Source organism: Astyanax mexicanus, chromosome 11, assembly GCF_023375975.1.
Source record: "Astyanax mexicanus isolate ESR-SI-001 chromosome 11, AstMex3_surface, whole genome shotgun sequence".
NCBI lineage: Eukaryota > Metazoa > Chordata > Actinopteri > Characiformes > Acestrorhamphidae > Astyanax > Astyanax mexicanus.
In genome coordinates this window covers 36,916,747-36,941,884 of record NC_064418.1, presented here as the reverse complement: position 1 = coordinate 36,941,884, position 25,138 = coordinate 36,916,747, and the positions used below count along the sequence as shown (strand labels likewise).

At 40.5% G+C, this 25,138-nt stretch overlaps 1 protein-coding gene across 8 annotated transcripts in view; it reads left to right on the top strand.

The window, feature by feature from the left end:
- Positions 1–25,138, top strand: part of pard3bb (par-3 family cell polarity regulator beta b) — a 367,820-nt gene that overhangs the window by 128,162 nt on the left and 214,520 nt on the right. For all 8 annotated transcript variants that reach the window (XM_022680248.2, XM_022680245.2, XM_022680244.2 and 5 more), the window contains 4 exons: positions 2,988–3,113; positions 6,970–7,373; positions 11,301–11,440; positions 14,647–14,775. In XM_022680248.2, coding sequence (XP_022535969.2) covers positions 2,988–3,113; positions 6,970–7,373; positions 11,301–11,440; positions 14,647–14,775 — 799 coding nt within the window. The remainder of the gene's footprint in view (positions 1–2,987; positions 3,114–6,969; positions 7,374–11,300; positions 11,441–14,646; positions 14,776–25,138) is intronic.

Here is a 25,138-nt window from a genome sequence, read left to right as displayed (position 1 = left end):
AATCATACTGTGAGATTAAAACAGTGTCGTGAACTAAAGCCACAATTTCCTTAAAAATACCTTAAAGGCAGAGCTCTAGATGATAATGCTAATGATTAGTCATTATGCAAGTTTAGATGTTTTGGTAGCATTAAGCTGTATAAAGAAGCGCTGCCACTATGATCAGGAGATGGCTGGTTTGAATCCTGGTCATGCAGCTTGCCACCAACTTCCTGAGCCCTGAGAGAGCTTAATTGGTCTTGCTTTCTCTGGGTGGGTAGATGCCGCTTTTTTCGCATCATCACTCCTAGGGTAATGATGTCACTCAGCACAAGGCGTCTGTGAGCTGTTGTATCAGAGTCGAGTGCACTGGCTACTCTGCAATGCTACATCACCAGCAGTTTGAAAATAGGGGGCAAATGCTAGTCTTCACCCTCCTTAGCTTGTGTGGCATCACCTGTGAAGATGGATGTACAGCTAAGTAGCAGCTAAATAGGTGGGACAAAATGGGAAAAAAATAGAAATAAATTTATAAAATAAAAAATAAATAAGTACAGAGGCTGCTGGGAGAAGTGGACTGCATTACTCCAAAGTCAAATTCTGAGGAGGGGGGCACATGTTTAATGCTTCATATTGTCACAAAACAGCAGGTTCATATTTGAAAGCAGCAAGTAAAATTGAATCCTTGTCCGTATCATAGTTACACCTATTGATTTAAGGCATTTAATTGAATCTAACATTTAGCGTTTTACAGATATCTGGGTGGTTCCTGACTTTTGAGTCACCCCACTGAAATAATACGCCTGCACAGCAAGCGCAGAATGGATGGATGAATCACTGGAGCTGGAGGTGTTGTCTAATAAGCATGCTAGTGTGTTTTTCCCCTCCCTTCTTCATAGAGGATTCACACACTAAAATTGATTCATCACAGCAAGTCTCTTGGGAAAAGATGGCAGAGGGCTCTTTATAAAGACATATTTGTCCCTGTAGGGTTCTGCTTTCTCTCTCTCTTACACTCCCTCTCTCACTACATCTCTCCCTCAATCCCTCTCCCTCTCTATCCCTCCATCCCAAAGGGCCCATATGTTTCCTTTAGTCATGCCCACGACCCTCTCTTCTCAGGTTAAAGGTCACCCCAGCCTAGAGAACTGCCAATTATATCCACAAATATTGAGCGCTGCACTAATGTAAATAGACCTTTTTTCCTCATTCTGCATGTCTGGGGCAGAGGTGAGCAGATCTAATGGGGGTGAATAGATCAGAAGGTGGACAGTGTTGAAGCGCTGGTGGAGAGGCCAGAAGCCGACTCTCCACACCAATTCAATGCTAATATATGCCAGATAGCCCTGCACACGGCTCGCCCACAAATGCCACAGCGCTGACCTGAACTTTGAAAGTCTGTGTTATTGTTTTTTTCTTCCTATTTAGATTTTATTTCCCCTGTTTTTGTTTAGCTGGGAGGTGATAACTGGAAAAAGTGACAGAGACATACAACTAGTTTGTTTTTTTCAATAAGTAAGAACAGCATGTGCGACCAGTGATTGCTCCTGAATTCCCAAAGCTTGTTTCTCACTCTTGGAGTAGAAAATGGATTGTGTTAGATTGCTGTGTGTGATCACATGTGGGTGTATGAATTTATTTATTTATTTTGCCAAATATATGTGAAATAGGTATTCTCACACACAGACACAGAATTTAAAAACTTTAAGCCATTATATTTTAGTATGCTCTGAGATTACAAGCAGACCTCCTAATGGGTCCTCACACAGGCTTTTAGAAATGCATTGAGGCTAGTGTACATTAAATCATCTCCAAAATATGATGTCACTATGATGTCATTCTAGTTCTTTACTACTTCTTATATTGGGCCACAAATGTGAAACTAGCGAGCAAAAACAAGGGAATCGTGTGCGCTCTGAAGAAAATGTTGCTCTCGAGCTTCATTTTTCTCTTCTCGGGTGCTTTTTTTCCCTCGCGCGCTGCGTGAATTACCTGCAGCAGCAGTTTGTGCTCGACTGCGCTCAAGTTTTGAAAGGGGTGGTTTTGACAGTTTGGTGCGGGGCCAGGGTCATCTCCCTCATCAAACTCTATTGGCTGATATCTCCAGGGTTTGTGACGGACCGCCTGCCTACAGAAGGACGGCAGAAGAGTTAGCTAGCTGACTATGCTAACATTAAAACAACCCGCTCTCCGGCACGATCCGTTTTGTCTGCCCAGAGCGACCCGCTCTGTTTGCCCGGGCAGATAGAGCTGGTCGCTCCGCGCCATAAATATAGAGCCAGATTTTGAACATATTCATTGACTGTACTCTGTATATCTTAATAACAGTATTGCTCTGCTTTTTCTTCACTACAATTTTTACTCACCTTCTGTTCTTCTTTAACACACACACACACACACACTGTTATCACCTCTGTGACTCATTGCATGGTGGTGTTGTTGGTTGTTTTCTCTCTCCACCTGCCTCTTTGCCCAGTGTTCTGTTCTTCAGGTCCAGAGCAGTGTGTGTGTGTGTCTGGGCAGCTCTGAGCAGTGCTAGAATGTGTATTAGTTAAGTTGGAGTGATAGTTAATGGGCTTTTGTGTTGTTGTTATTGAGAGAGGAGACTGAAGGACAGGATTAAGGGTGTGCAGCACGAGCGCACAGTTCTTGAGCTCTGCTGCAGCTGCTGTCGGCTTTCTCTCTGCTTTATTTCTGCTGTCTGATAGGCTTTATCACAGCGCTGCAGAGCTCTACTGCTTTGCTTTTGTGGAACTTTGTGTGTGTGTGTGTGTGTGTGTGTGTTTATGCTGACATCTAGTCTGGATGGGAATGGAGGGGAGGGCACAGAGTGTGAAGCGTTTTGAGTAATGAGCTATAGGTGTGGTGCTCGTCCATAAACTTGCTCAAACTTGGGCCTTAAATGATTCATTGAGGAGACTGTCTAATGAAGATGCAGAATATGCTACGTTGTTTTCCAAATTGACCTGTACCCTTAATATGTGTTTGTGTTTGTCTGTCTGTCTCAGGGCTTTAGGGCTGCACATCAGGGGTGTGGAAGAGAACAGCCGCTCCAAAAGAGAAGGCATCTTCCATGATGACGAGTGCATCGTTAGAATCAATGACACTGAGCTCATGGACAAGACCTTCTCACAGTGAGTACATTGCTGTCTGATAGTACATGCATGCACACACACACACACACGTACACACTGCTGCTGCTGCTGCCAGGGTTCTTTCACTGCTCTCTCTCTTACTTTAAATCTTTCTCTCGTCTTTATTTTCTTACTCTCTCTCATTTTCTCTCTTTTCTTTCTCTCTCTATTTCTCTTTCTGTATCTCTTTATTTTCTGTCTGTCTGTGCATTGCCAAATTATACATTGGTGCAGAGTCTATAGTGTAGTCTGTGCAAGTGGACTATGCCATTGTAAGTGTTGGTGTGTTTATAGCATGTAGTTACATTTCTGTAACTGCATTATGTACAGTATAGCATAGGCAGACTCAGAGGATTTGGGCAGGAGTTCAGAAAACCTGAAGCTAGCCCACAAGAAGAGATACGGGAAGAGAAAAGGGATAAAGAAAGAAGGAAGAAGATGGGGAGGAGGTGGGTGCAAAATTGTTTGAGTTTAGGACAGAAGTTTAGGGCAGCTTCACTGGAAAGCATGAAGCTGAAGCCCCCCATGAGAGGAGATACGTGAAGAGAAAACGAATAAAGAAAGAAGGAAGAAGATGGGGAGGAGGTGGGTGCGAAGTTTTTCGACATGCAGGTAGAGAGGAAATGAGAGTTTATATAGAGTGGAGAGTGGGAGGAGTAAAGGGCATGGATCAATCTCCCAAAATTAAGTTATATTCAAACCTGCACTTCACACCAACTTTTTCGGTTAGAAACTTTGCACTTTCCAGTTTGGATTAAAGGTGCAAGATGTGCTATGAAGCATGGTCCAGACCAAAGAAACAAATTTTTGTCCAACCATAAGTTGGTGATATCTGCCAGATCAACTGAACGGGTTATTTGTAGTGAGAAAACACTTTTTGGATGGTTGAGACATTCAGACCAATATTTAAAGAAAAAATAACCATGTTTTGTTCAAATTTAATTCCCTTTTATGTGAATAAGCATCAAGCAACTGTATGAGTACAACAGATGACTGTATTCAAATGATTCCTGAATCTACTGTAACTGTAGATACATGTGCACTTAAAGGGAGTCTGATACTAGTGAGGAGGTAGAATTTTGCACAACACCTGGAAATGCAACACAATGTTTTTTCTTCTCAAAGGTTGCCCTTCAAAATACAAATTAGTGTCAAGTATAGTAAGATACAATCCACCAATCCAAGTGATGAGGACAGGGTGCAGAGACGCTCACTAAACTGCACTGTGAAACCACAAGTAACCAAACTAAATGTGTACAAAGTAACTTTAAATATTTTTTTCTGTCTGTCTAGTTCTTTTCTAGCTCTCTGTTATGATTTCTCTCTCTCTCTCTCTCTCTCTTTCTCTCTCTCTCTCTCTCTCTCTCTCTCTCTCTCTCTCTCTCTCTCTCTCTCTCTCTCTCGGTCTGTGTAGTGTCATGGCTGTAAAACTCAGTGCTTTCTCTGTCCATTGTTGTGGAGATTCAGAGTGTTTATGCTTATCAGAACACTGGAGCAGCTTCAAAAGCTCTGAAAACACACAGCTCCACCAGAAACATCTGTTCAAACGGCCGAGTCTGTCCAGCAGCCGCGGTCCTTGAAAGCTCCTCTGTGCTCCACGTAGGGACTCTCCCACTAGCCGCACAGATGCAGACACACAGCACGGCATTGCAGTCTGCCGTCACACTCATTATTACAACAATACCCCACGTTTGGCTGCTTCTGCCACCTTCAGAAGCTTTGTTTTCACACTGACTGTGCTGAGAGCCTGGAGCTGCCTTCGTTTATTAATTCATTTACTTCATTTTATTTAATTATTTCTGCATTAGACAAGGGATTCTGGCATAGCTCTGTCAAAACCGCTCAGACTGGGTTTTACAACGTTTGAGAGAGGGTAATCACAAATGAGGCCCTGTGAATTCCCTTGAGATTAAATATCTCTAGATATAGTCCTTAAATACAGTCAGATACTTGTTTTGCTTTGTTTGAAATACACCCACAGAAATTAAACCAATACACTATATTTAATATATTTGTATATAATAAAGTGCACCTATACCATTTAATTGATTACCAAACACAGTGGCCTACTGTAATATTGCTTGTTAAATATATACTTTATTTTTTGGACTTTAATGCACAATTTACATTCTTTAATTTTATAATTCAGTCCACCTTATGTATGAATTCTACTAGTCCGGTATTAAGGAGCAGTAAAGCCACTCTGCTGAAGTGCAGCGTTATAAGCATTAGCATTAACTGCTAATGCAGCACTAGCTCTTTCACCGTTCAGAGCTGAGTATATTGGACTATAATCTGTGTATTTGCCGTGTTATTGGACTATAATCTGTGTATTTGCCGTGTTAAAGCAAGCTACGTGAGACGAACCGCTAGTTGATAGCACCCTGGGTTACCAGAATATTCTGGGTTCCTCAGTCTAGCACTAACGGGCAGCAATTTTATGTTCCGCTAGAGCTTTGGTTAGCGGCTAATGCTGCTGCACCCAGCCTTAGTGCTGGAGAAACTTGACTGAAAACTCACCCTGAGACAAAACATTGGAATTCTAAGCTGACTGTAAATAAACAGAAGCGCTTTACTCACCCAACAGTTTCCAGGAGAGAAATCTATGTTCTGTAAAGAAAATGCTTTATTTAAGAATTACAGTTTTGTTTACATAGGCGTTTCCCTCAGCTTCACCACTAGAAGGGAAACATGACGACACCCTTGCTCAACTTTTTACCCTTGCTCAAATTTAGGCATCTTTACTAGTGTCGCTTAATGCGACTTATAATCCGATGCTCCTTATAATCTGAAAAACACAGCATTACAATGCATTACAATATCAGTTAATGGCTGATTTACTGCACAAATTGCAATAAAATCCTCTACAGAATCCTCCTTCATCTTGTGGCCAATGATTTTATTTGAAAAGCCATACTCGCTAAGCTAATTTTTCACCTGCTTTTGAGGTGTGTGTTGGATTTAATATGGTTTATATTGTCCTTATTACAGCTAACACTGCATTTTGGTATATGCTCTCGGTATACCCTGGAGCTGGTCTGTTTAACATGAATTCCATTCACTGCACTGTAATATATGTTCATGTCAGAGTTTTGACATATGTAGTAAGCTTAGGTGCTAAAAGAATACATTTATGGTAACTAATGTTTTATTCTTATTCTGCATATTTCTCTCTTTATATCTGAAATTCTGAATTTTTATGACTCAGTACTGTGACTCTGTCCGTGTTCTCTATGTCACAGAAATAATAGGGCCCTGTTCCATCTGTTTAAACTTTATAATGCATCATGAATGATTAAACCCGGCTTTAACGTTCTGCTGCTCTACCTGTTGAAATGTTACTCTGCCGCTTCGAGGTCGTCCCTCTTTCATTAATCATGTGCCATTACTTATACACACTCTTCATATTCCATATGTGTGCCATGTAGAAGATCTGTCTTACAGAAGGTTACTGTAGATTTTTATTAGATTTAGGATGGATGGATGGGTCTGGAATTGAATTAGTCAACACAAAAGAGTAAGAAGGATTGCTTTGTCATTTGTAAGGGGGAGAGCTCGTTACTCATAACCCCAATTATGCTGCACCCAGAATGAGCTTCCTCTAGACTAAAATTAATAAAGATATTACATTTTCCTAATTGTTTTCAAATTCAACATCATTATTCATTTTCTTTGCGAGCGAACAAACTACATTTAATTATTAAAACCTTATGGATCTGCTGACCCCTCTGCTGAGTCTCATGCCTTCTCTTTTTCTTCACATGTCAGTCATTGTGCCTTCTCTTTATCGCTTTATCTTTATTTTCTTCATATTCTTTTTTCTTTCTCTCATTTTTCTCATATTTCCTTACTGCAGGTCGCAGGAGGTGTTCAGACAGGCCATGCGGTCGCCCGTCGTCCGCTTAGAAGTTCTTCCAGTAGCTAATAAAGAGCGCTATGAGAAGAGCCTCATCTCTCATCTGTACAGCTCTGAGAACCATGAAGCTTCTTTCTGGACCAAAGATCCTCCTCCACTGAAGGTGAAGTCCATGTTGAGGCCTGTGGAAGCCTCGTCCTCAGGCAGGCAGGCTGAGCCCCAGGAGAGCAGCAGTAGTGCGGAGAGCCGATCTTTGGGTTCTCCTCTACCCCTCAGTCTCTCGCCCACCCCCCGCAGCAAGAGCAGCGACAGCCCCCTCCTCAGAAAGAGCCACACACTCTCTCCTCTCGCCGGCTTCGCCAACAAGAAGGGTGGGAAGAGGCTTAAAATTGACTTGAAGAAAGGTAAGAAGTATGAGTGAAGAAGTGTGTCAGTGTAAAGTAGGTGTGTAAACTGTAAACTTTTTTTTTTTTTTTTTTGACGTCACAGTTCGGAGTTCAGTCCAATAATAAAAAAAATACAAATCTGTTTGTAAAGTTTAAACCAGACTTTTATTTTCATTTTTAAAAAATCTGATTTACTGAGCTGTGCTTAGTACACTCCCTAACCAAAAAAAAAATGGTCACACTATGTAATATTTTGTTGGACCGACTTTAGCTTAGATTTTATTTTACATTTATTACATTTTTCTCCAAATTTAGCTAGGCCCATTGTTCCACCCATTCACAAGGAGGGTGAAGACTAGCACATGCCTCCTCCGACACATTAATCAGTCATACGCCGCCTCTTTTCCAACTGCTGCTGATGTAGCATTGCAGAGTAGCATCACAGCGCACTCAGAGGACCGCGACTTGGTTCTGATACATCAGCTCACAGACGCCTTATGTTGATCGACATCACCCTAGGAGTAATGAGGGGACAGAGCGTCATCTACCCACCCAGAGAAAGAGAGGCCAATTGTGCTCTCTCAGGGCTCTGGCAGTTGATGGCAAGCTGCATGAGCGGCATTCAAACATTTCCCGATCATAGTGGCTTTAGACCAAGCATAGCACTTTAGACCACTGGACCACTTGCCACCCCATATGATTAAATTGCCATTTTACTACTTCTTCTTCATGAGGCTTTGGAGCCCACTGGTTAAAATATCCTGTAATAAAGGATGTATTAAATAGTTTTGCTTGATGATAACAAAAAAAAAAGCTTAAACTTGCGTAGTGACTAATAATTAGCATTATCATCTTAAGGTGTGCTTTTAAGCTATACAGAAATTATAGCTTTAGTACATAACACTGTTTGGCTCACACAGTATGATGTGAATTGGGTCTGTTGTGACAAAAAGTAACAGAAAGGGGGTTTCTTCATCTTTATCTATTATTATTTTCCCAATTTAGATTCTAATCAACTTAAACCAACCTTTGTGGCATTTTGCTAACAGGTTGTAGTGTAAGGAAGGGGTTCCCAAATGTTTTCTTAGTTTTGCTCACTATGCTGATAGTGCTTACTGAGCTACAAGATACTTTAAGCAGAGACATTAGATATTAAAAAGGCAGAGTGTTTTAAATGATTTTGCATACAGAATGATGAGTGTCCACAGTAGTTGTAGCCCTTTTCTCCTCCTCTCTCCCTCCCTCCCTCCCTTCCTTCCTCACTCGCTCTGCTGCCTTCTTTGTAGTCTGTAGCTCTGCAAGTCTGCAGCTGAATGGATGAAGCCATAATTTCAACCCGCAAAGTCTATTAAGTTCTTATTGATCTGGCCATTACTGATGATATGAATTCATTGCAGGAACAGAAAAGTGCTGACCGTAAAGGAATTGTGCTAAATGACCAACATAAAACACCAGCACAACGCTGCCTCTGCTCCGCTTGTGGGCTAGCATAGTGCCTTTCAGTCATGCCAGCTCCTGCAGCCTGATGCACGGCGTGTTAAAGACCATCCGCTCCCCCTCCGGCTGCGCCCTCCCTCGCTCCGTCACCTCTGTGCTCCGTCCATCACTCCTCCTCTCCTTCGGCCTGGCAGGGACGCGGGCCGGATACGTCCGCCCTGAAGACACGGTTCGTGTCACTCAGCGGGCGATAGCCTGTTCACTAATCTACCCATCAGTCATCCTGACAGCATCAAGACCCTGATAAGAGGCAGAATAGGGGAGGTCAAGGCATCGGCGAGGCTTCAGTGCGCCACCCGCCGAGCCAGAGAGCTCACACCTCTTAAGCCTTCCTCTCAGGTGCACTGTCAAACCAAATGAAGCAGAGTCCGGCACTCATCCACTCTGCTGTTTCACCCTGTTTACTGATCGAACCATCAGAGCAGTGGTGAATCATATCTGACATACTGTACTGTACTGTACTTTATTCTTCTAAAATTAAGATATTCAGCGATATTATCCCAATATGAAGTAAAAAGAAATCTGTAAAAGAAGATGTATAGAACTTGATATTGATAAAAGTATTGTGGCACCTACAAGAGTTTTTTCACATCCCAGTCTAAAAATCCATAGACATTTACAGGGTTTGTTTGGTCATAAAAAAGCTGGAAAAGTCATGGAATTTGAAAATAGCAATTTCTTGGCCTGGCTAAGTTTTGGAAAAGTCATGGAAATTTGGTCTACGAATATTTGTGTTTCAGTTTATCGATGAAGAAAAGCTATTTTGAGCTAACAGATATGTCAGCATATAATTAATTCAGTAATTTAGCCCTACACAATGAAGCTCTCAGGATCTGACACACGTTTTGTTGTTAAAGATTGTGTCAGCATTGTATCTGATTGATTTTAGACCAACTATAATCACTTTTAATAATAGTTTTAGTTGATTTTTGGTTTTATTGTCCATGTCTGCACTTATGTTTTAAAAATCAAATGGTCATGAAGGCATACCTTGAAGGTATGGAAATTTATTGGTTAAAAGTGTATGAACCCTGAGAAAGGCTTTTTACGAGATTTTGGATTGTGCCTGTAAATAATTGTCAGTTTATCCAACAGAGCATTTGTGAGATCAGACACTGATGTAGGATGAGAGGGCCTGGCTCACAGTTTTATCAAATCCAACTATGCCCTCGATGTACATTGCTCTGTGCACTGGGTCACAGTGATCACAGTGACCATCCTAATCAGAATATTGCTGTTTTTACCACACATTTGGAAGCTACAAATGCAAAATTTTGAAAAGTTTGCTATGCTGAAAAAGGCCAACCTTAAAAAAAAAAATATATATATATATATATATTAAAATGAAAAATTTGTGAATTCCCCCTCCACCAAACCTGAATTTGTGCCACATTGTGAATAAGGATCACTCTCAAAGAACTCAGAGTTTTAAATAATGTTTGATTGATTGCATACTGATGTATTTGCTATCTACCTTGCTATCTACAGTATATGTACAGTATGCTGTATGAATATATATATATATATATATATATTTTAATCAAAATCTAGCATCGTGACAATATAATGCAGCATTGCTCACTTCTAACCCCTACCGATCAAACCAGTTAACACCAAACATAATTGGTTGTTTTAAAGTATAGGAAATTTGATGTTTGTTTAAACTTTTATAAGCAACAGGAAAACACTGTATTAAAATAGAATGGACTGGGAATACAGTCTATTCACACTGTTAGATGATTTAATGTCTACTTGTGTAGACATTAATCTACATTCAATACATGAAATAGATCTGCTGGGCTCTGCAGTTGGCCGGTTGGCTTATGTATGTTGGGTAAGATTTCAGAATCTATTTCTTAACCACTCAGTGTGTCCTGGATCAAAATGATAATTTGCAAGAGAGAATTTTCTCTCTCTCTCTCTCCTCCTCTCTTTCTCTTTGAGACCATCTATGTAAAGATGTATTCATACGTGAAATTAAACTGTAGTCAGGCAGTTCTAATCTCCCTCCTGCACTGAGGCAGCGTTTTTCAGCCACTCGTTCTCAGAGGCCAGTCACAGAGCCACACACACACTTGGTATTAAACATTAAGCAGAAGCTTGAGCACACATGCTGGCAGAGCTACAGCCGATCAGCTCATCTGTACTGCTTTTGTCCGGCTGTCTTTATCTGTCGGATGATCTATTTGCATTTTTTTTTCTACCACAATGCTCCAGATAGTTGCCATCTGCAGTTATGTTGGATTCGTGATCAATATGGGACAAGGCTGATTGATCATTGGGCTTTCAAAATAATTTGTCTCCTGGAAAGTCTTAAGAATCAATAGGAGAGCTGCTTTGTGTGGAATTTGTTGCTTTTGAAGTAGCAAAAATCAAACAGAAGTTGTTTTGCTGAGTTTCTTCTTTCTCTTTCTCTCTCTGTTTTTCTCTCTGTCTGTGTGAGGACAGGTCCAGAAGGCCTGGGTTTCACTGTGGTAACTCGAGACTCTTCAGTGCATGGACCTGGCCCCATCCTCGTCAAAAACATCCTCCCCAGAGGAGCCGCTGTCAAAGATGGCCGCTTGCAGTCCGGTGACCGGATCTTAGAGGTGAGGAGATCAGGCACGATACAGTTATAATTACCAGCCACTTTAATTAATAGAAACACCTGCTGTTAAATTCATCTAATACTATACAAAATGTGATCAATCCAATGTATAACCAATTCAACCCACTTTTCACAATTCAACCCAATAGAAACTCATACTTATAGATTCACCTAATTTTATCCAATGTATAACCAATTTAACCCACATTAATAGAAACACATACTTTACCTAATGTTATACAAAATGTAATCAATCCAATGCATTTTATCAATGGAATTTCACATAGCATCTCACTTTAGTGTTGAATTTGTTAGATCCTGTTTATTTGTGTATGAATAAATGGTTCACAGGGGATATTTTATTATCATTTTGTTATATTAATCAAAGTTTTAATTTAAAATTTAATTAATAAAGAATTTAATTTGGCAACGTAGAGTAGTGATGAGAGAAAACAAAAGTGATGAATAATAGAAAATTATTTAATTAACAATATTAATTAAAGAAAAAACAGATTAAAAACAACGAACAAAGTTTGTGTAAATGTAATCTATGCAATGTATAACTAATTCAACCCGTTTTGATAGAATACAAACACTGACAAATTGTTAAAACTTACATTTTACATTTTAAAAAGACAATATTTAGAACACCAAAATTAATGCCTTTTATTAACTGATTTTATATCAGTGTATAGTGTGTATATATATATATATATATATATATATATACACACACAGTGGCGTGCACAGGCATTTTGGGGGCCAAAAGCTCAGGGGGGGAAAAGGGCACTTTTTAGCGTACGTGGAACACGGAACACTTCATTATAAAAAAAATAACACGCACATGTTGAATGAAATTTGACTTTTATTTGTAACATTCTCTAAATTTGAGTTGTCAATGGAAAAATGTCACACCACCAACTGATAAAATACATAGTAGTTTGGTGCTGTATGAGACATATTACTGCACAACAAACTGATTTCTGAGTTTAGAGGGCAAACGGTAGGATTTTACTTGATGTGTATGTTACCTGGCTGGTGGGACACGGGGGAGAAGAAGCCTGTTGCCGTGCGTACTGTGCTGAAGACTCGCTGAACTGAACTGCTGCTGCAGCGCATCTAGTGTGCCTTGCTAGCTAGGCTGTAGGAGCAGGTTTGATATTGGGGGGGGGACACATCTATAATGTAATATAACATAATATAATGTAATCTGCTTATTTGAATAAGCCCATTTTATAGTCTCTTAAAACAACATTTGTGGAATTACCATTAATCACAAATAAACCATTCTTTTTGTACTTCTGTTTATTATTAGTTACATCCAAATAAAGGTCACTTTACAACCTAAACATGTTACTCCACTTTACATTTACTGTTGATAAAAAATATGCGTCCAATGTCTGAACTATATATAAATATATGAAAAAAAAACTGATGAGGTAGCACCTAATGTTTAAAAGAATATAACATATATTATTATTATTATTACTATTATTATTATGTATTGGCATGTCAATTCTGTTGTATATTTGTATATTTACATTTATGCCACCTTTTTCGACTAAAAGTACTTATGATGGTGGCCTTTACGTAAAAGAATGTAACCTTATGTTTCATAGAGATTTTTGGCAGATGTTAATATAAACTTTAGATGACCCAAACCCTCCTAGTCTGTTAGTTTCATGAGCTTTTACTAAAGGACCAGATATATTCCATTAGTAAATCTAAGGGGCTAAGGGATTTTCACAGGTAAACTCAATAAATGAGTTTATTAGCTGATCATATGGATGGGTTAAGAAACTGATATAAACTACCTACATGAAGTATTGTACTAAATTCTGTCTATCCACTACATCCAGCTTCTAGCTAACTAGTTAATCTAGCTAAAATAATTTTCCTTCATTATAATTTACAGTAATCCTAGTCTACAAGTCACAATGACTATCACAAGCTCACAGAGGGTTTGATCTGTGGGTTTTGAGTCGTTTATTTTTAACCAGCTATCAGAAATAATCTCATAACAGTGTACATGGTAAGCTCTGTTACCTTTTAGAAAAATCGCTGTATATCCAGATCTGTTTTAACGTCGGCTTGCTGCACCCCGCTGCTAAATCTAAAAAAGAAAACTTTACAAATCCTCCACAGCGAAGGGGGGCTTCCCCACTCTCTTCCGCGCTCCGCAAAACCAGCGAGCTGATTGGCTGTTTCTATTAAGAGGCGGGACTTTCTTCCTGAACCGGCTTCGTGATTGGCCTATGCTTGCGCGACCGCGGAGGAAGTGAGAGGTGTCCTGTGTGTGAGCTGATTTCAGGGCATTCTGTTTTCACTCGTTTTTAATCTCACAGGTTTTCAAAAGATCATTTCAACACGGCTTCAGTAAAATCTTAATAATAATAATAATAATAATAATAAGAATAAGAATATTTAAAAATTTTGGTTAATAAAGGGCAGAGTTGGTGGTGCTTTAGCACCACCTGATGTCTGTGTGCACGCCTATGTGTATATATATATATATATATATATATATATATATATATATATATATATATATATATATATATATATATATATATATATATATAATATTGATTTTTTTGTTATTGGATATTTAATCAGTTGTTCTTACAACTTGGATCAGACTTCTCAGTAGAATAAGCTTAACATCATTGTGGAATTTCACATAGCATCTCACTTTAGTGTTGAATTTGTTGGATTTTGTTTATTTGAATATGAATTAATGGTTCACAGAGGACATTTATTATTTTATTGTAATTTTCTTTTTCTTTACAATATTTTCTAAACTTACTTTTTGTATATATTGTTGCTATCAGTTTTCATGTCAGACAAATTAGAGAACAGATTTATTTATTTATTTTTTAACAGCTGATTGTGGGCTTTGGCCTGGAACTAGTAGAAACCTGTGTAACCACACAAATCATTTGAGGGTAAAATTGGACAGCCATCCCTGTTTCATCAGTGGTCAGTTTCTGACCACAGAAGCACTCTTAGTTAGATATTTTTGCCAACCTAACATTTACACTGATGACTGCAGTCTCAGCAGTGCAGCAATGCCTGATGTAATCATACCAATACTACATGCACTACTGTACAACTTCTGTGCTGAAAATAGAGCATGATTTGCTGTTTAAAATAATGGCTGGAATACACATATATACATACATTGTATGGGTATATATATTTACGTAGGTGAATGGAGTGGACATCACAGGCCGGACACAGGAAGAGCTAGTGGCCATGCTGCGCAGCACTAAGCAGGGAGACAGTGTGTGTCTGGTGGTGGCCAGACAGGAGGAGATGTTCCTGCCACGAGAGCTGGTAAGAAATTCTCTGTACAACATCTAACTTCAGTCCATCTGATACAGTATCACACCCCTCCACCCTCTTTTCCACCCGTCTCCATCTTCCACTACTAATAAATCACTTCCTTTAAACCATTCTATCTCCCTGGTCTTTTCTTCCTTCTCTAAACACATCCACTCACACAATAGCCTGAATGGCCTGTTGGGCTGATTGTCTGGCTGTTTTTGGACATTCTAGTAAAACTAAGGCAGGCGGACAAGTTCTTGCTCTTGGCCTGATGCCAGGACAGTACAGTTTAATGACAGTGCCCGTAGTTCCAGGTTTGTACATTCAGATTTCCTGCATTTCTTCTCTCCAAGTAAGTACATGCGATATAATACAGTCTGTTATATCATCTATACTCATAAATGCTGCAGTCTGTCAAATCTTAAGACTTTTTACAAACATGATTGCAAAGCCATATTTTAATGAGTTAGAATGAGTTGCACACAAGATTTGTCAAATAGTTATAGTACAGTATTGTACTATACTGGTAATACCAGTGAAATACTTTGATTACTGCCCACTCACATTAAACAAATTATTTATAAAAATACATATATCAGTAACACACACACACACACACACACACACACACAGTGGTGGTGTAAATTGACACAATAAATTTATCTAAGTAAGCACAAAGCTTTTGATAATGGGTATTTAAATGTGAATAAAAGAATCAGTGTTAGAAAAACAGCAATATTGTATGATATATACTATATATATATATATACAGGTGCTGGTCAACGAATTAGAATAATTTGAAATAGTGCAATCATGAAATTCTTTGAATGCATTTTTTGTGCAGAAAGCAAATCAGGTGTTCACCGCACCTGTCCTACTCGTTAGACTAATCACAGAACTCGTTACCTGGAAAAAAAATTGCTCAGCTGAGCTTTCCAAAAGGCCCATTTAGGCCATTTAACTGTGACACTGTTGTTTTATTGAATTAGAATAATGGAGAAACCGTTTCATTGAATTAGAATAATTTTTATTATAATTACAATCATCACTTTCTCAGTATTTTGTGGCTGCCCCCTTGGCTTGTATGACTGCCTGAAGTCTCCGCGGCATCGATTTGACCAGCTTGTCGCAAGTTTCCGCACTCACAGCTTCCCAGGCAGTGGCGATGTTCTGCTTCAGTTGGTCCAGCGTAGTAGGCTTTCTGTCGCGAATTTTCCGCTTGACGATGGCCCAAAGGTTTTCAGTGACATTGAGGTCAGGCGAGTTGGCCGGCCATGCCAAAACTTCAAGCTGTTTTTTAGTGAACCAATCTTTGGTCGACTTTGCCGCATGAGCCGGTGCAAGATCCTGTTGAAATATGAAGTCTTCTTCGCCGAACTGTTCCTCAACAGTCGGAATCAGGAACGTTTCCAGAACATCTTAATATACGGCAGCATTGACAGTCTTCTTGAGGAAGCAGAGTTTCCCTACACCTCGAGCGGACATGCATCCCCAGACCATAACGCTCTGGGGAAACTTGACGGATCTTTTCACGCACTCGTGGTTGTAGGTTTCGCCACCACGACGCCAGACATGAGGACCTTGGTCACCGAAGGAGATGCAGAAGCGTGATTCGTCACTGAAGACCACTTTCTGCCAGTCTTCAGCAGTCCACTCGCCGTGTTCTTTGGCCCACTTCAGCCGTTTCTCCATTTGTTTCTTGTTCAGCATCGGTTTTACTGCTGGAACGCGAGATTTGAAGCCGAGTTCGCGCAGACGACGGTAAGTGGTTGATCTGGAGACGTCAGTCGGTGAGCTCGGAAGTGGACTTGAACCGGTTGCTGACTGCGATCTTTCTCAGCTACTTGTTGTCGCGAGCAGAAGTTTTTCGGACGCCGGAACAGTTGGTGCGCTTGCTGCAGTTTTTCTTGAGAGCTTTGCAGACGGAAGACTGGCTGATGCCGAGCTGCTCAGCAATTTTAGTTTGGGTCAAGCCTTGTTGGCGAAGGGCTTGAATTTGAGCCACTATTCCGGTTGAGAGGTCGCACTGCTTACCCATGATTGATTTTACAACTTAGAAATTCTACTCAACCCTGACTTTATACTGCACAGTGAACACTCTTCACAGAAAACAAAAAATCGAGCATTTATTCTAATTCAATGAAACGGTTTCTCCATTATTCTAATTCAATAAAACAACAGTGTCACAGTTAAATGGCCTAAATGGGCCTTTTGGAAAGCTCAGCTGAGCAAATTTTTTTCCAGGTAACGAGTTCTGTGATTAGTCTAACGAGTAGGACAGGTGCGGTGAACACCTGATTTGCTTTCTGCACAAAAAATGCATTCAAAGAATTTCATGATTGCACTATTTCAAATTATTCTAATTCGTTGACCAGCACCTGTATATATATATATATATATATATATATATATATATATATATATATATATATATATATATATATATATATATATATATATATACTGCCAATCCCTTAAAAAATAATTGTATTAATCACAACACAATTCTATGAGTAAATCACAGACAAAATCATGAATACTGTATTTTTGGGAAGGAGACAGAAATAATGGAGTAGTTGATCTTTTTTTTTTTTTTACTGTATTGTAATGTCTCAGGGTATTTTAATTTTTAAACTAGGATATTGTAATGCACTACTTTATATGTTAGAGTTTAATTGAGAATTTTATTGAAGAAAATTAATTTTAGTGTAGCTCCATATTTCACCTTCAACAGCTCGAAAAGAGGAAACATGTCATTAGCTGTGTGTGTGTGTGTGTGTTTGCATGACCAGGCAAATGAAAGAAAGAGAAAGTGATAGATATAGAGAGAGCATAAACTTCAGCATAAGTCAAATGTTAATCTACCTTCCTAACTCAGTAGGAAGTGTTGCTGTCTTATATCGGTTAGTAAATCTGCTAATTGTTCACAAGAACAAACTAATAGATTAAAGAATTGTGTTGGCTTAAAACAAATACAGTGTCTACTATTTTAAAATAATATTGGAAAAATAAACATTTCATCTTAAAGTGCCTGAAAGTTCATAGGGCCTCTTGTGTAATGTAAAATAAATGTACATATATCACAATTTACATACAGATATCCAGTGTTTTTCACTATTATGCTGTTTTACTTACTTACCTATTTATTTATTTGTTTTTTTATCTATGTATTTTCAGATTAGCAAAGTGACTCCTTGACTTTTAGTTAACCACGATGCCTCTTTGGTTGCCTGCAAAAAAAAAAAAAAAAGTCTGGTGCAGTTCTGCAGAGTATCACATCCCACAGCTTAACCTTTAGTAGAACAGGTGAATGGCTGTATGTGCTTTTGGCTGGACTCCAGGTCCTCCGTGTGTCTGTGTTCTGTCTTGGATGAAGAAGGTCATAGTCACTCCTATGCTATTCCTTGAGCCAGCCTTGAGGAGAGGAAGTCCTGTGTTTCTGTTTCCTGCTTTTGTCCAAGAGTTCTGAGGATGACGCGAATGTGTGTGTGTGTGTGTGTCTGTGTGTCTGTGTGTGCTGTCTCCTCTACCTGTCACTCACACCTCTTTCTCTCAGGGGCTTTTTATCTCTCCTGCTGTCTGAATCTTTCCTGATATGAACCCTACGACCCTATATACCCAGCGAGCGCCACGCACACGCCCAGCCGTCCGCTCCTCTGTCTGACTTCCTGCTCTTATCCCTGCATGTGTTGATTTAGCGGTGGGCAGGAAGTGAGGCGGGAGGTCGAACCACTCCTACAGGAAATGCTGGAGCATGCAGGTCTGTGTGAAGTCGGAGGCCGCAGCCGTGCAGCTGTGTGTCAGCCTTTCCTGTGTCTCCCTCCGTGTAGTGTCCATCTCGATCCTGCCGGCCCATTTCTGCTCATTTCAGCGCTTTCTGGAAATAACCTGCTTCTGAGAACCACGGGCATCTGCCCCGTGTCCATGGAGATACCTCTCAAACTGTTCTGGTCCGGATGTGCGCTCTACCCTCCGTTGTTTTACTATTTATTTGGATAAAATGAGAGTGCCATTAAGCACCACCACAGGAAATAAGTTATATACTCCCTATACTCTCCTATAATACCCTGTAATACCCTAAACTACCCTATATATTCATATCCTACTTTATACTTTACTATAATAACCTATAATTCCTTACAATATTATATACTCTCCTATAATAACCTGTAAGACCCATATACTACCCGTTGCATCATATTCTACTTTATACTGTCCTGCAATAACCTATGCTATCCTATATTCCCTATACTCCATATACCATTCTGTACTCTCCTATAATACCCTGTGATACCCTATACTACCCTATATTCCCTATACTCCATATACCACTCTGTACTCTCCTATAATACCCTGTGATACCCTATACTACCCTATACTACATATACCCCTCTGTGATCTCCTATAATACCCTATACTACCCTATATTCCCTATACTCCATATACCATTCTGTACTCTCCTATAACACCCTGTGATACCCTATACTACCCTATATTCCCTATACTCCATATACCACTCTGTACTCTCCTATAATACCCTGTGATACCCTATACTACCCTATATTCCCTACACTCCATATACCACTCTGTACTCTCCTATAACACCCTGTGATACCCTATACTACCCTATATTCCCTATACTCCATATACCACTCTGTACTCTCCTATAATACCCTGTGATACCCTATACTACCCTATATTCCCTATACTCCATATACCATTCTGTACTCTCCTATAACACCCTGTGATACCCTATACTACCCTATATTCCCTATACTCCATATACCACTCTGTACTCTCCTATAACACCCTGTGATACCCTATACTACCCTATACTTCATATACCACTCTGTGATCTCCTATAACACCCTGTAATACCCTATACTTCCCTATATTCCCTATACTCCATATACCACTCTGTACTCTCCTATAATACCCTGATACCCTATACTACACTATACTTCATATACCACTCTGTGTTCTCCTATAGAACCCTGTGATACCATATAGCACCCTATATTTCATATACCACTCCATAATCTTCTATAATATCCCATAATACCCTCAACTTCCCTATATTCCTTATACTCCATGTACAATTCTGTAGTCTCCTATAATATGTAATACCCTATTCTTCATAAACCACTACATAAACCATGTATGTCACAGCTGTAGGCTGTAGTGGGCTGATGTGTGGAGAATTCAGCCTGTCTGATGATGATCTCCATAGGCTTGACCATGTTATGACCTCTGTAAACATAATTTAATATGGGGAGACATTATGTATGACATTTATGTATATATTTTTTTAATAGCATTTCCTAGCACTGTTCTCCACCGCCACACCACCTACAAATCTACACACACACAATGTGTCAATTGTGATGCGTGATGAAGTATAAAAGCCCATTTTCACCACATTAAAGACCATTCACACTTGGTGTTGTAGTAAATTCTCCAGCGAGTTTTTGTGTGGCACTGTTCAATTACTGCTCTCCTGATTGCCGTGCTGCACGCCATGCGCGGCGACTGTGTGACTGTGGGAGAAGCTGGTTAGTATGCGGTATTCTGAAGCGTGAAGAAAGCTCGTTACAGCTGACAAACAGCTGCTGTAGCCCCCCCAGGACTGCACCCACAGTTTACCATGCCAACACAGTGCAGAAAATTACTCATTTGCTGCTGTGGTGACATTAAGGATTGTTTTATGGGGTAAGTACAGCGATTTCAGCCTGTTCGCAGGCTTTAGGGGCCATTTCTTTGGGTATCCATCCAGAGTTTTGTACAGTGTTTTGCTTTTGCTACAAGTAGTTTGATGTGGAAAGCTGGATGATTGATGGATTGACTGCAAGGATTGTGTCTGTGTGTAGGTGTGTGTGTGTGTGTTCGTGCGTCCGGGTGACTGCCTTTTGTAGACTGAGATATCAGGGCAGAGGAGATTAATGTATGTGAAGAATGGCAGCAGGGTTGAATGGAGGCGAGGGGCAGAGATACATTTTAAGAGCAAAAGCTAAAGGAGGCCGAGTGACTGATGTAGAGGAAAGGTGAAGGAGAGATAGAGGCTGATAGAGCAGTAATGAATAACCCAGACACTGAAATGGCTAGAGAGACTGATGGAGAGATGGTTAGCAGATAGTCAGGAAGAAGCACGGAGTGAAAAAATGAAGAAAGGAACGCAAGCGTCGTGGAGGGGCAGGATAGATATGCAAATGAGGAAGAACAAAGCTGAAGGTTTTGCAAAAGTGGAAGAAGTAGGTGGTCAGAAATGTTGTGTTTGGGCTTATTTGTAGCTCTGTGTTAAGGATAAATTAAGAATGACAGAGGTGTGTAGTATTCTGGTGACATTTTAAATACAGCTATATTAATTATATATAAAGCTTGGCTGGTTCCCAACCATTATAAGCCTTATTTCCCCTCATATTTTGGTGTACTAGTGCATAAAAAAAAAAAAAAAAAGAATATAATTGAAAAGTTACTTTATTTCAGTAATTCAATTAAAAATGTGAAACTCATATTATATAGATGTATTACACACAGAGTGATCTATTTTATTTATTTATTTTATTGTTGATGATTACAGCCAATAAAAAAAAAAACAAAAATCAGTGTCTCAGTTACTTTTTGCTTGTGTGTGTATGTGCCAAGTCCTGCTGGAAAATGAAATCTGCATCTCCTTAAAAGTTGTCAGCAGAGGAAAGCATGAAATGCTATAAGACTTTCGACTTGATACAACACAGTGAACCTGTGCATACTGAACTGTGTTCATCTTCATTCTTCTTCCAGACTTCTGCAGGTGTTGATCCACTGTGTTATATCAAGTCTAAAGTGAGTGCAGTGTTTCCCAGAAAGTCTTGCAGCACTTCATGCTTCCTTCTGCTGACAACGTTTATATAGCAGATATCATTTTCCAGCAGGACTTGGCACAAAGTAACAAAAGTACCAATTGGTCTTATTTAATATTCAAAAGTTAATTATATTTAATATTATTATTTTTTGAGCATATGTTAAAATGAGTTTTTAAAGCATTTCTATTTGTAGAAGCCTACCAATTTTACTAATACATTGCTAATATATTTGAAGCTTAACTAACTATATCTTGGGTGTGGGGGATACTTGTGTTTGTGGGGGGGGATACTTGGGTGTGGGGGATGCTTGTGTTTGTGGGGGGGATACTTGGGTGTGGGGGATACTTGTTTGTTTGTGATTATGCAGAGCAGGCCTGTGTTTCCAATACCCTTCCAAGGACTATATGTAGGTCAAAATATTTGAAAATCTAATATTTTACTGTTTTTTTTTTGTACTAACTGTCAAAAGTACTTGTTAAATGATTCCTTGCACTCCTATGAGATAATAAAAACAAACAACATTTGTCATAAACCCCTAAAATATAGTTTTTCCACATCCTAAAATGAACCGGTTGTATGTTCTGTCAGATCTGTATGTACCCATGATCACACTTTCACGTAATATAGACTATAAAACCTACTGTCTAAGTTGGGCAGTGTGAACACAGTGATGCAGTGTAGCATGTATAGCAGAAAAGCGGATGGACTCAGTAAGCAGAGATCCAGAGAGCAGCTCCAGGGTGAGTGATTGAGGGACGGAAAGAGCGATGGATGTAGTCAGAAGGAGGCTTAGAGAGATCGGTACGCACCGCAGTGTCCCTTGGGGCTTAAACATCACTGGAGGGACAGCATGATGGGGAGTGGGACTGAACCGTCAGACCTCACACTGACAGGTGGGTTTGAAGCCTCACATCTGTCTACTGAACAAAAGACCCCCAGCATTCCTGACTGCCAGACGAGCTGCTTCCTCAAAGCCTTAAACCCCTCCCCGCGCTCTCTCGCTTTTCCAGCCGCCACACTCCGAGGCCCGTCGCGGACCCCGCGCTGTTCCTCATTTCCAATTGAAGAGCAGCCCACTGGGGGTGAGCGCTCAGCCTGCCGCCGTCAGCCCGCTGAAGGATGAAATAGTAATGGTGATATTAGATATGACTCTGTGAACAAAGGAGAGCGGGCGAGGGTTCATTTCCTCTTCAGTTTGTGGTGTTTCATCAAATATGAGTCAGATTAAATATGGAGCTTGGGAACGGCATATAACAAAAGCCACTGGTACATGCACCTTTAGATGAGCTGCTGCTGCTGCTTCTGCTTTGTGTAGGCAGTGAGGGCCTTGATGAGGCTCTGATTTTGGATTCATCCAAGTTAGAGTAGTCCTTTTGAGAAGGCAAAAGGTTAGAGAAGGCGGCACACTCATATACACACACACACGCGTTTTTTTTTTTTTTTTTAAACATGTACAAGGAAGTGCCTGATTCCAGGCTTGGATCTTGGCTGCCTGCTCCTTAATCTTTTCTCCAGACCTTCAACAGATACTACCTGCATTGCTTCCTCAATAAAGCTTTGAAGTGCGTCTCCGATGTCTCTGAAGAGGCAGAGGGCTCTTAGGCTGGCCCCCATTTCCAGGCCCGGTGGTGGACCAGGCACAGGACTCTAGAGGAGAGTCAATAAAGCTGCTTCCCTGAGCGCAAGAGGGACGGGGTTATGGACCTCCATCCGCGGCCCGACCCCATTTCTTTTACTGCTTCCACTGCTCTCCATGCAGCCCTTTCATCTGCACTTAAACAGAATCCATTTAGTCTCGTACGACCCTCTCTGCCTCTTCCCCGCTGCCCATCGCTGCCTTTAGCCTCTCATTGGCCTCCATTGAAATGGCCATGGAGAAGGCCCTTTATTTAAAAAGGGGCATGAATGTCCATCTCTTTTGCCATTGTTCCCATCCGAGCCGTAATGACGCTCCATACCAAGCACTCTTACTCTGCATGGGCTGCACATGGACGCGTGATTGTAGGTGTGTGGGTTGAAAAGTGCACTCCATGCTCTCAGAGCTCAGCTGGAGTCAAAGCTAGATCCGTTCTTTTTTATATGAGACTCTTGCAAAGCCCATGCAGAAGCAGTTAGAAATGGGGTAATAAAGCCGGCCCAATTTAATGAAGACGCCATTGCACGTAATGAGAGACGAGGCCACGTGTTTATTTATGCTCCAAGTAATTATGAACAGGGGGCACTCTGCTCGTTTCTGGAAATCGCAGGCCATACTGATGATTTCATGGTGGAGATGCCAGGAAAAAGTCATGCAGATGGCCTAAATCTACTACAAATATCAGCAGCTTAGAGCGCACAGAGAGGGGGCAGGCGATGGAAGTGGAGGGAGGCAGAAAGTGAGAGGAGAGGTAGGAGATGGAAATACATAAGTGGGAAGAGTAGGAGAGTAAGAATGAAGGAGAGCATAGTGCTGGGGATGGAGTGAGAGCGAGAAAAAAAAGAGGGAGAGAAAGAAAACGAGCGCAAAAGATGAGAAGACGTGGGTGTGCTGTCAAACGCCCCCCTCCGCTCCCTTCACCATCTGCTGGTCTGTGTTAATTCATCTGTTGAGTAGAACAAAAAGCCATCTCGCCACCCTCCATTCGTGTATACCCACACACACACACACACACACACACAGAGATCTACCTTTCGTTCAAACACTCACCTGCTCCAGAACTATAATGACAGGCAGTGCTCCCAAAATAAACCCCCCCACGTATGAGATGTAGACGATATGAAACTTTCCTTTACTCAAAAATGCCATCCAACTCTTTCACTAATACACTTCCACTGACACTCATGACCACATTTTGCTAATACTATCCAGGCCTTTGCATTAGGCCCAAGCAAAACAAGTCAGCAGCTTGTGTCCACTCCTGTGTTTGCCATGCTGTTATTAAAGGATTTAATGGCTAGTTTTGGCCACTAAGCATTCTGGAAATCCCGCTAAACTCAAACAGCAGAATGGGCAACAAGTCCTGTTCAAGATGGACACAAGCTCCTCTCTTTCTCCAGCCTAGTTGTCTTGACTATGACCTCATTACAGTGACCTCACACATCCATGCTGAGCTGCTCCCATCTGTGTGCATAGAAGCTTACCATCTCTCCGGCTCCCTCCTTTCTGCAGGCTTCTCTCCCAGCGGCTTGAGCCGGGCTTGAGTCAGGTTTTAGCAGTGCTTACGGACCTGCTGGAGCAAGTAGCAGGCCGGCTGCGCAGGATTACCCTGCTCTGATATGTAGTTGTATGTTTTGTAGCTGTACTGCTGTATAGTTTTACAGAGAAAAACTTGAGGAGATTTGAAAGCTCTGCTGCTGAGATAATAAATAGTTTTGAACAGCATACTGTATGTGGCTGCTTAAGGGGTTAAGGCAATATTATGTTGGCATTAGGCAATGCGAGATAATCTATACAAAATATACAAAGGCAATTCAATGTACAACACCGAATTAGAATGCAGATTAAAAAAAAAAAAAAAAAAAAAACGTGATTTCAAACAGGTGGTGCCAGA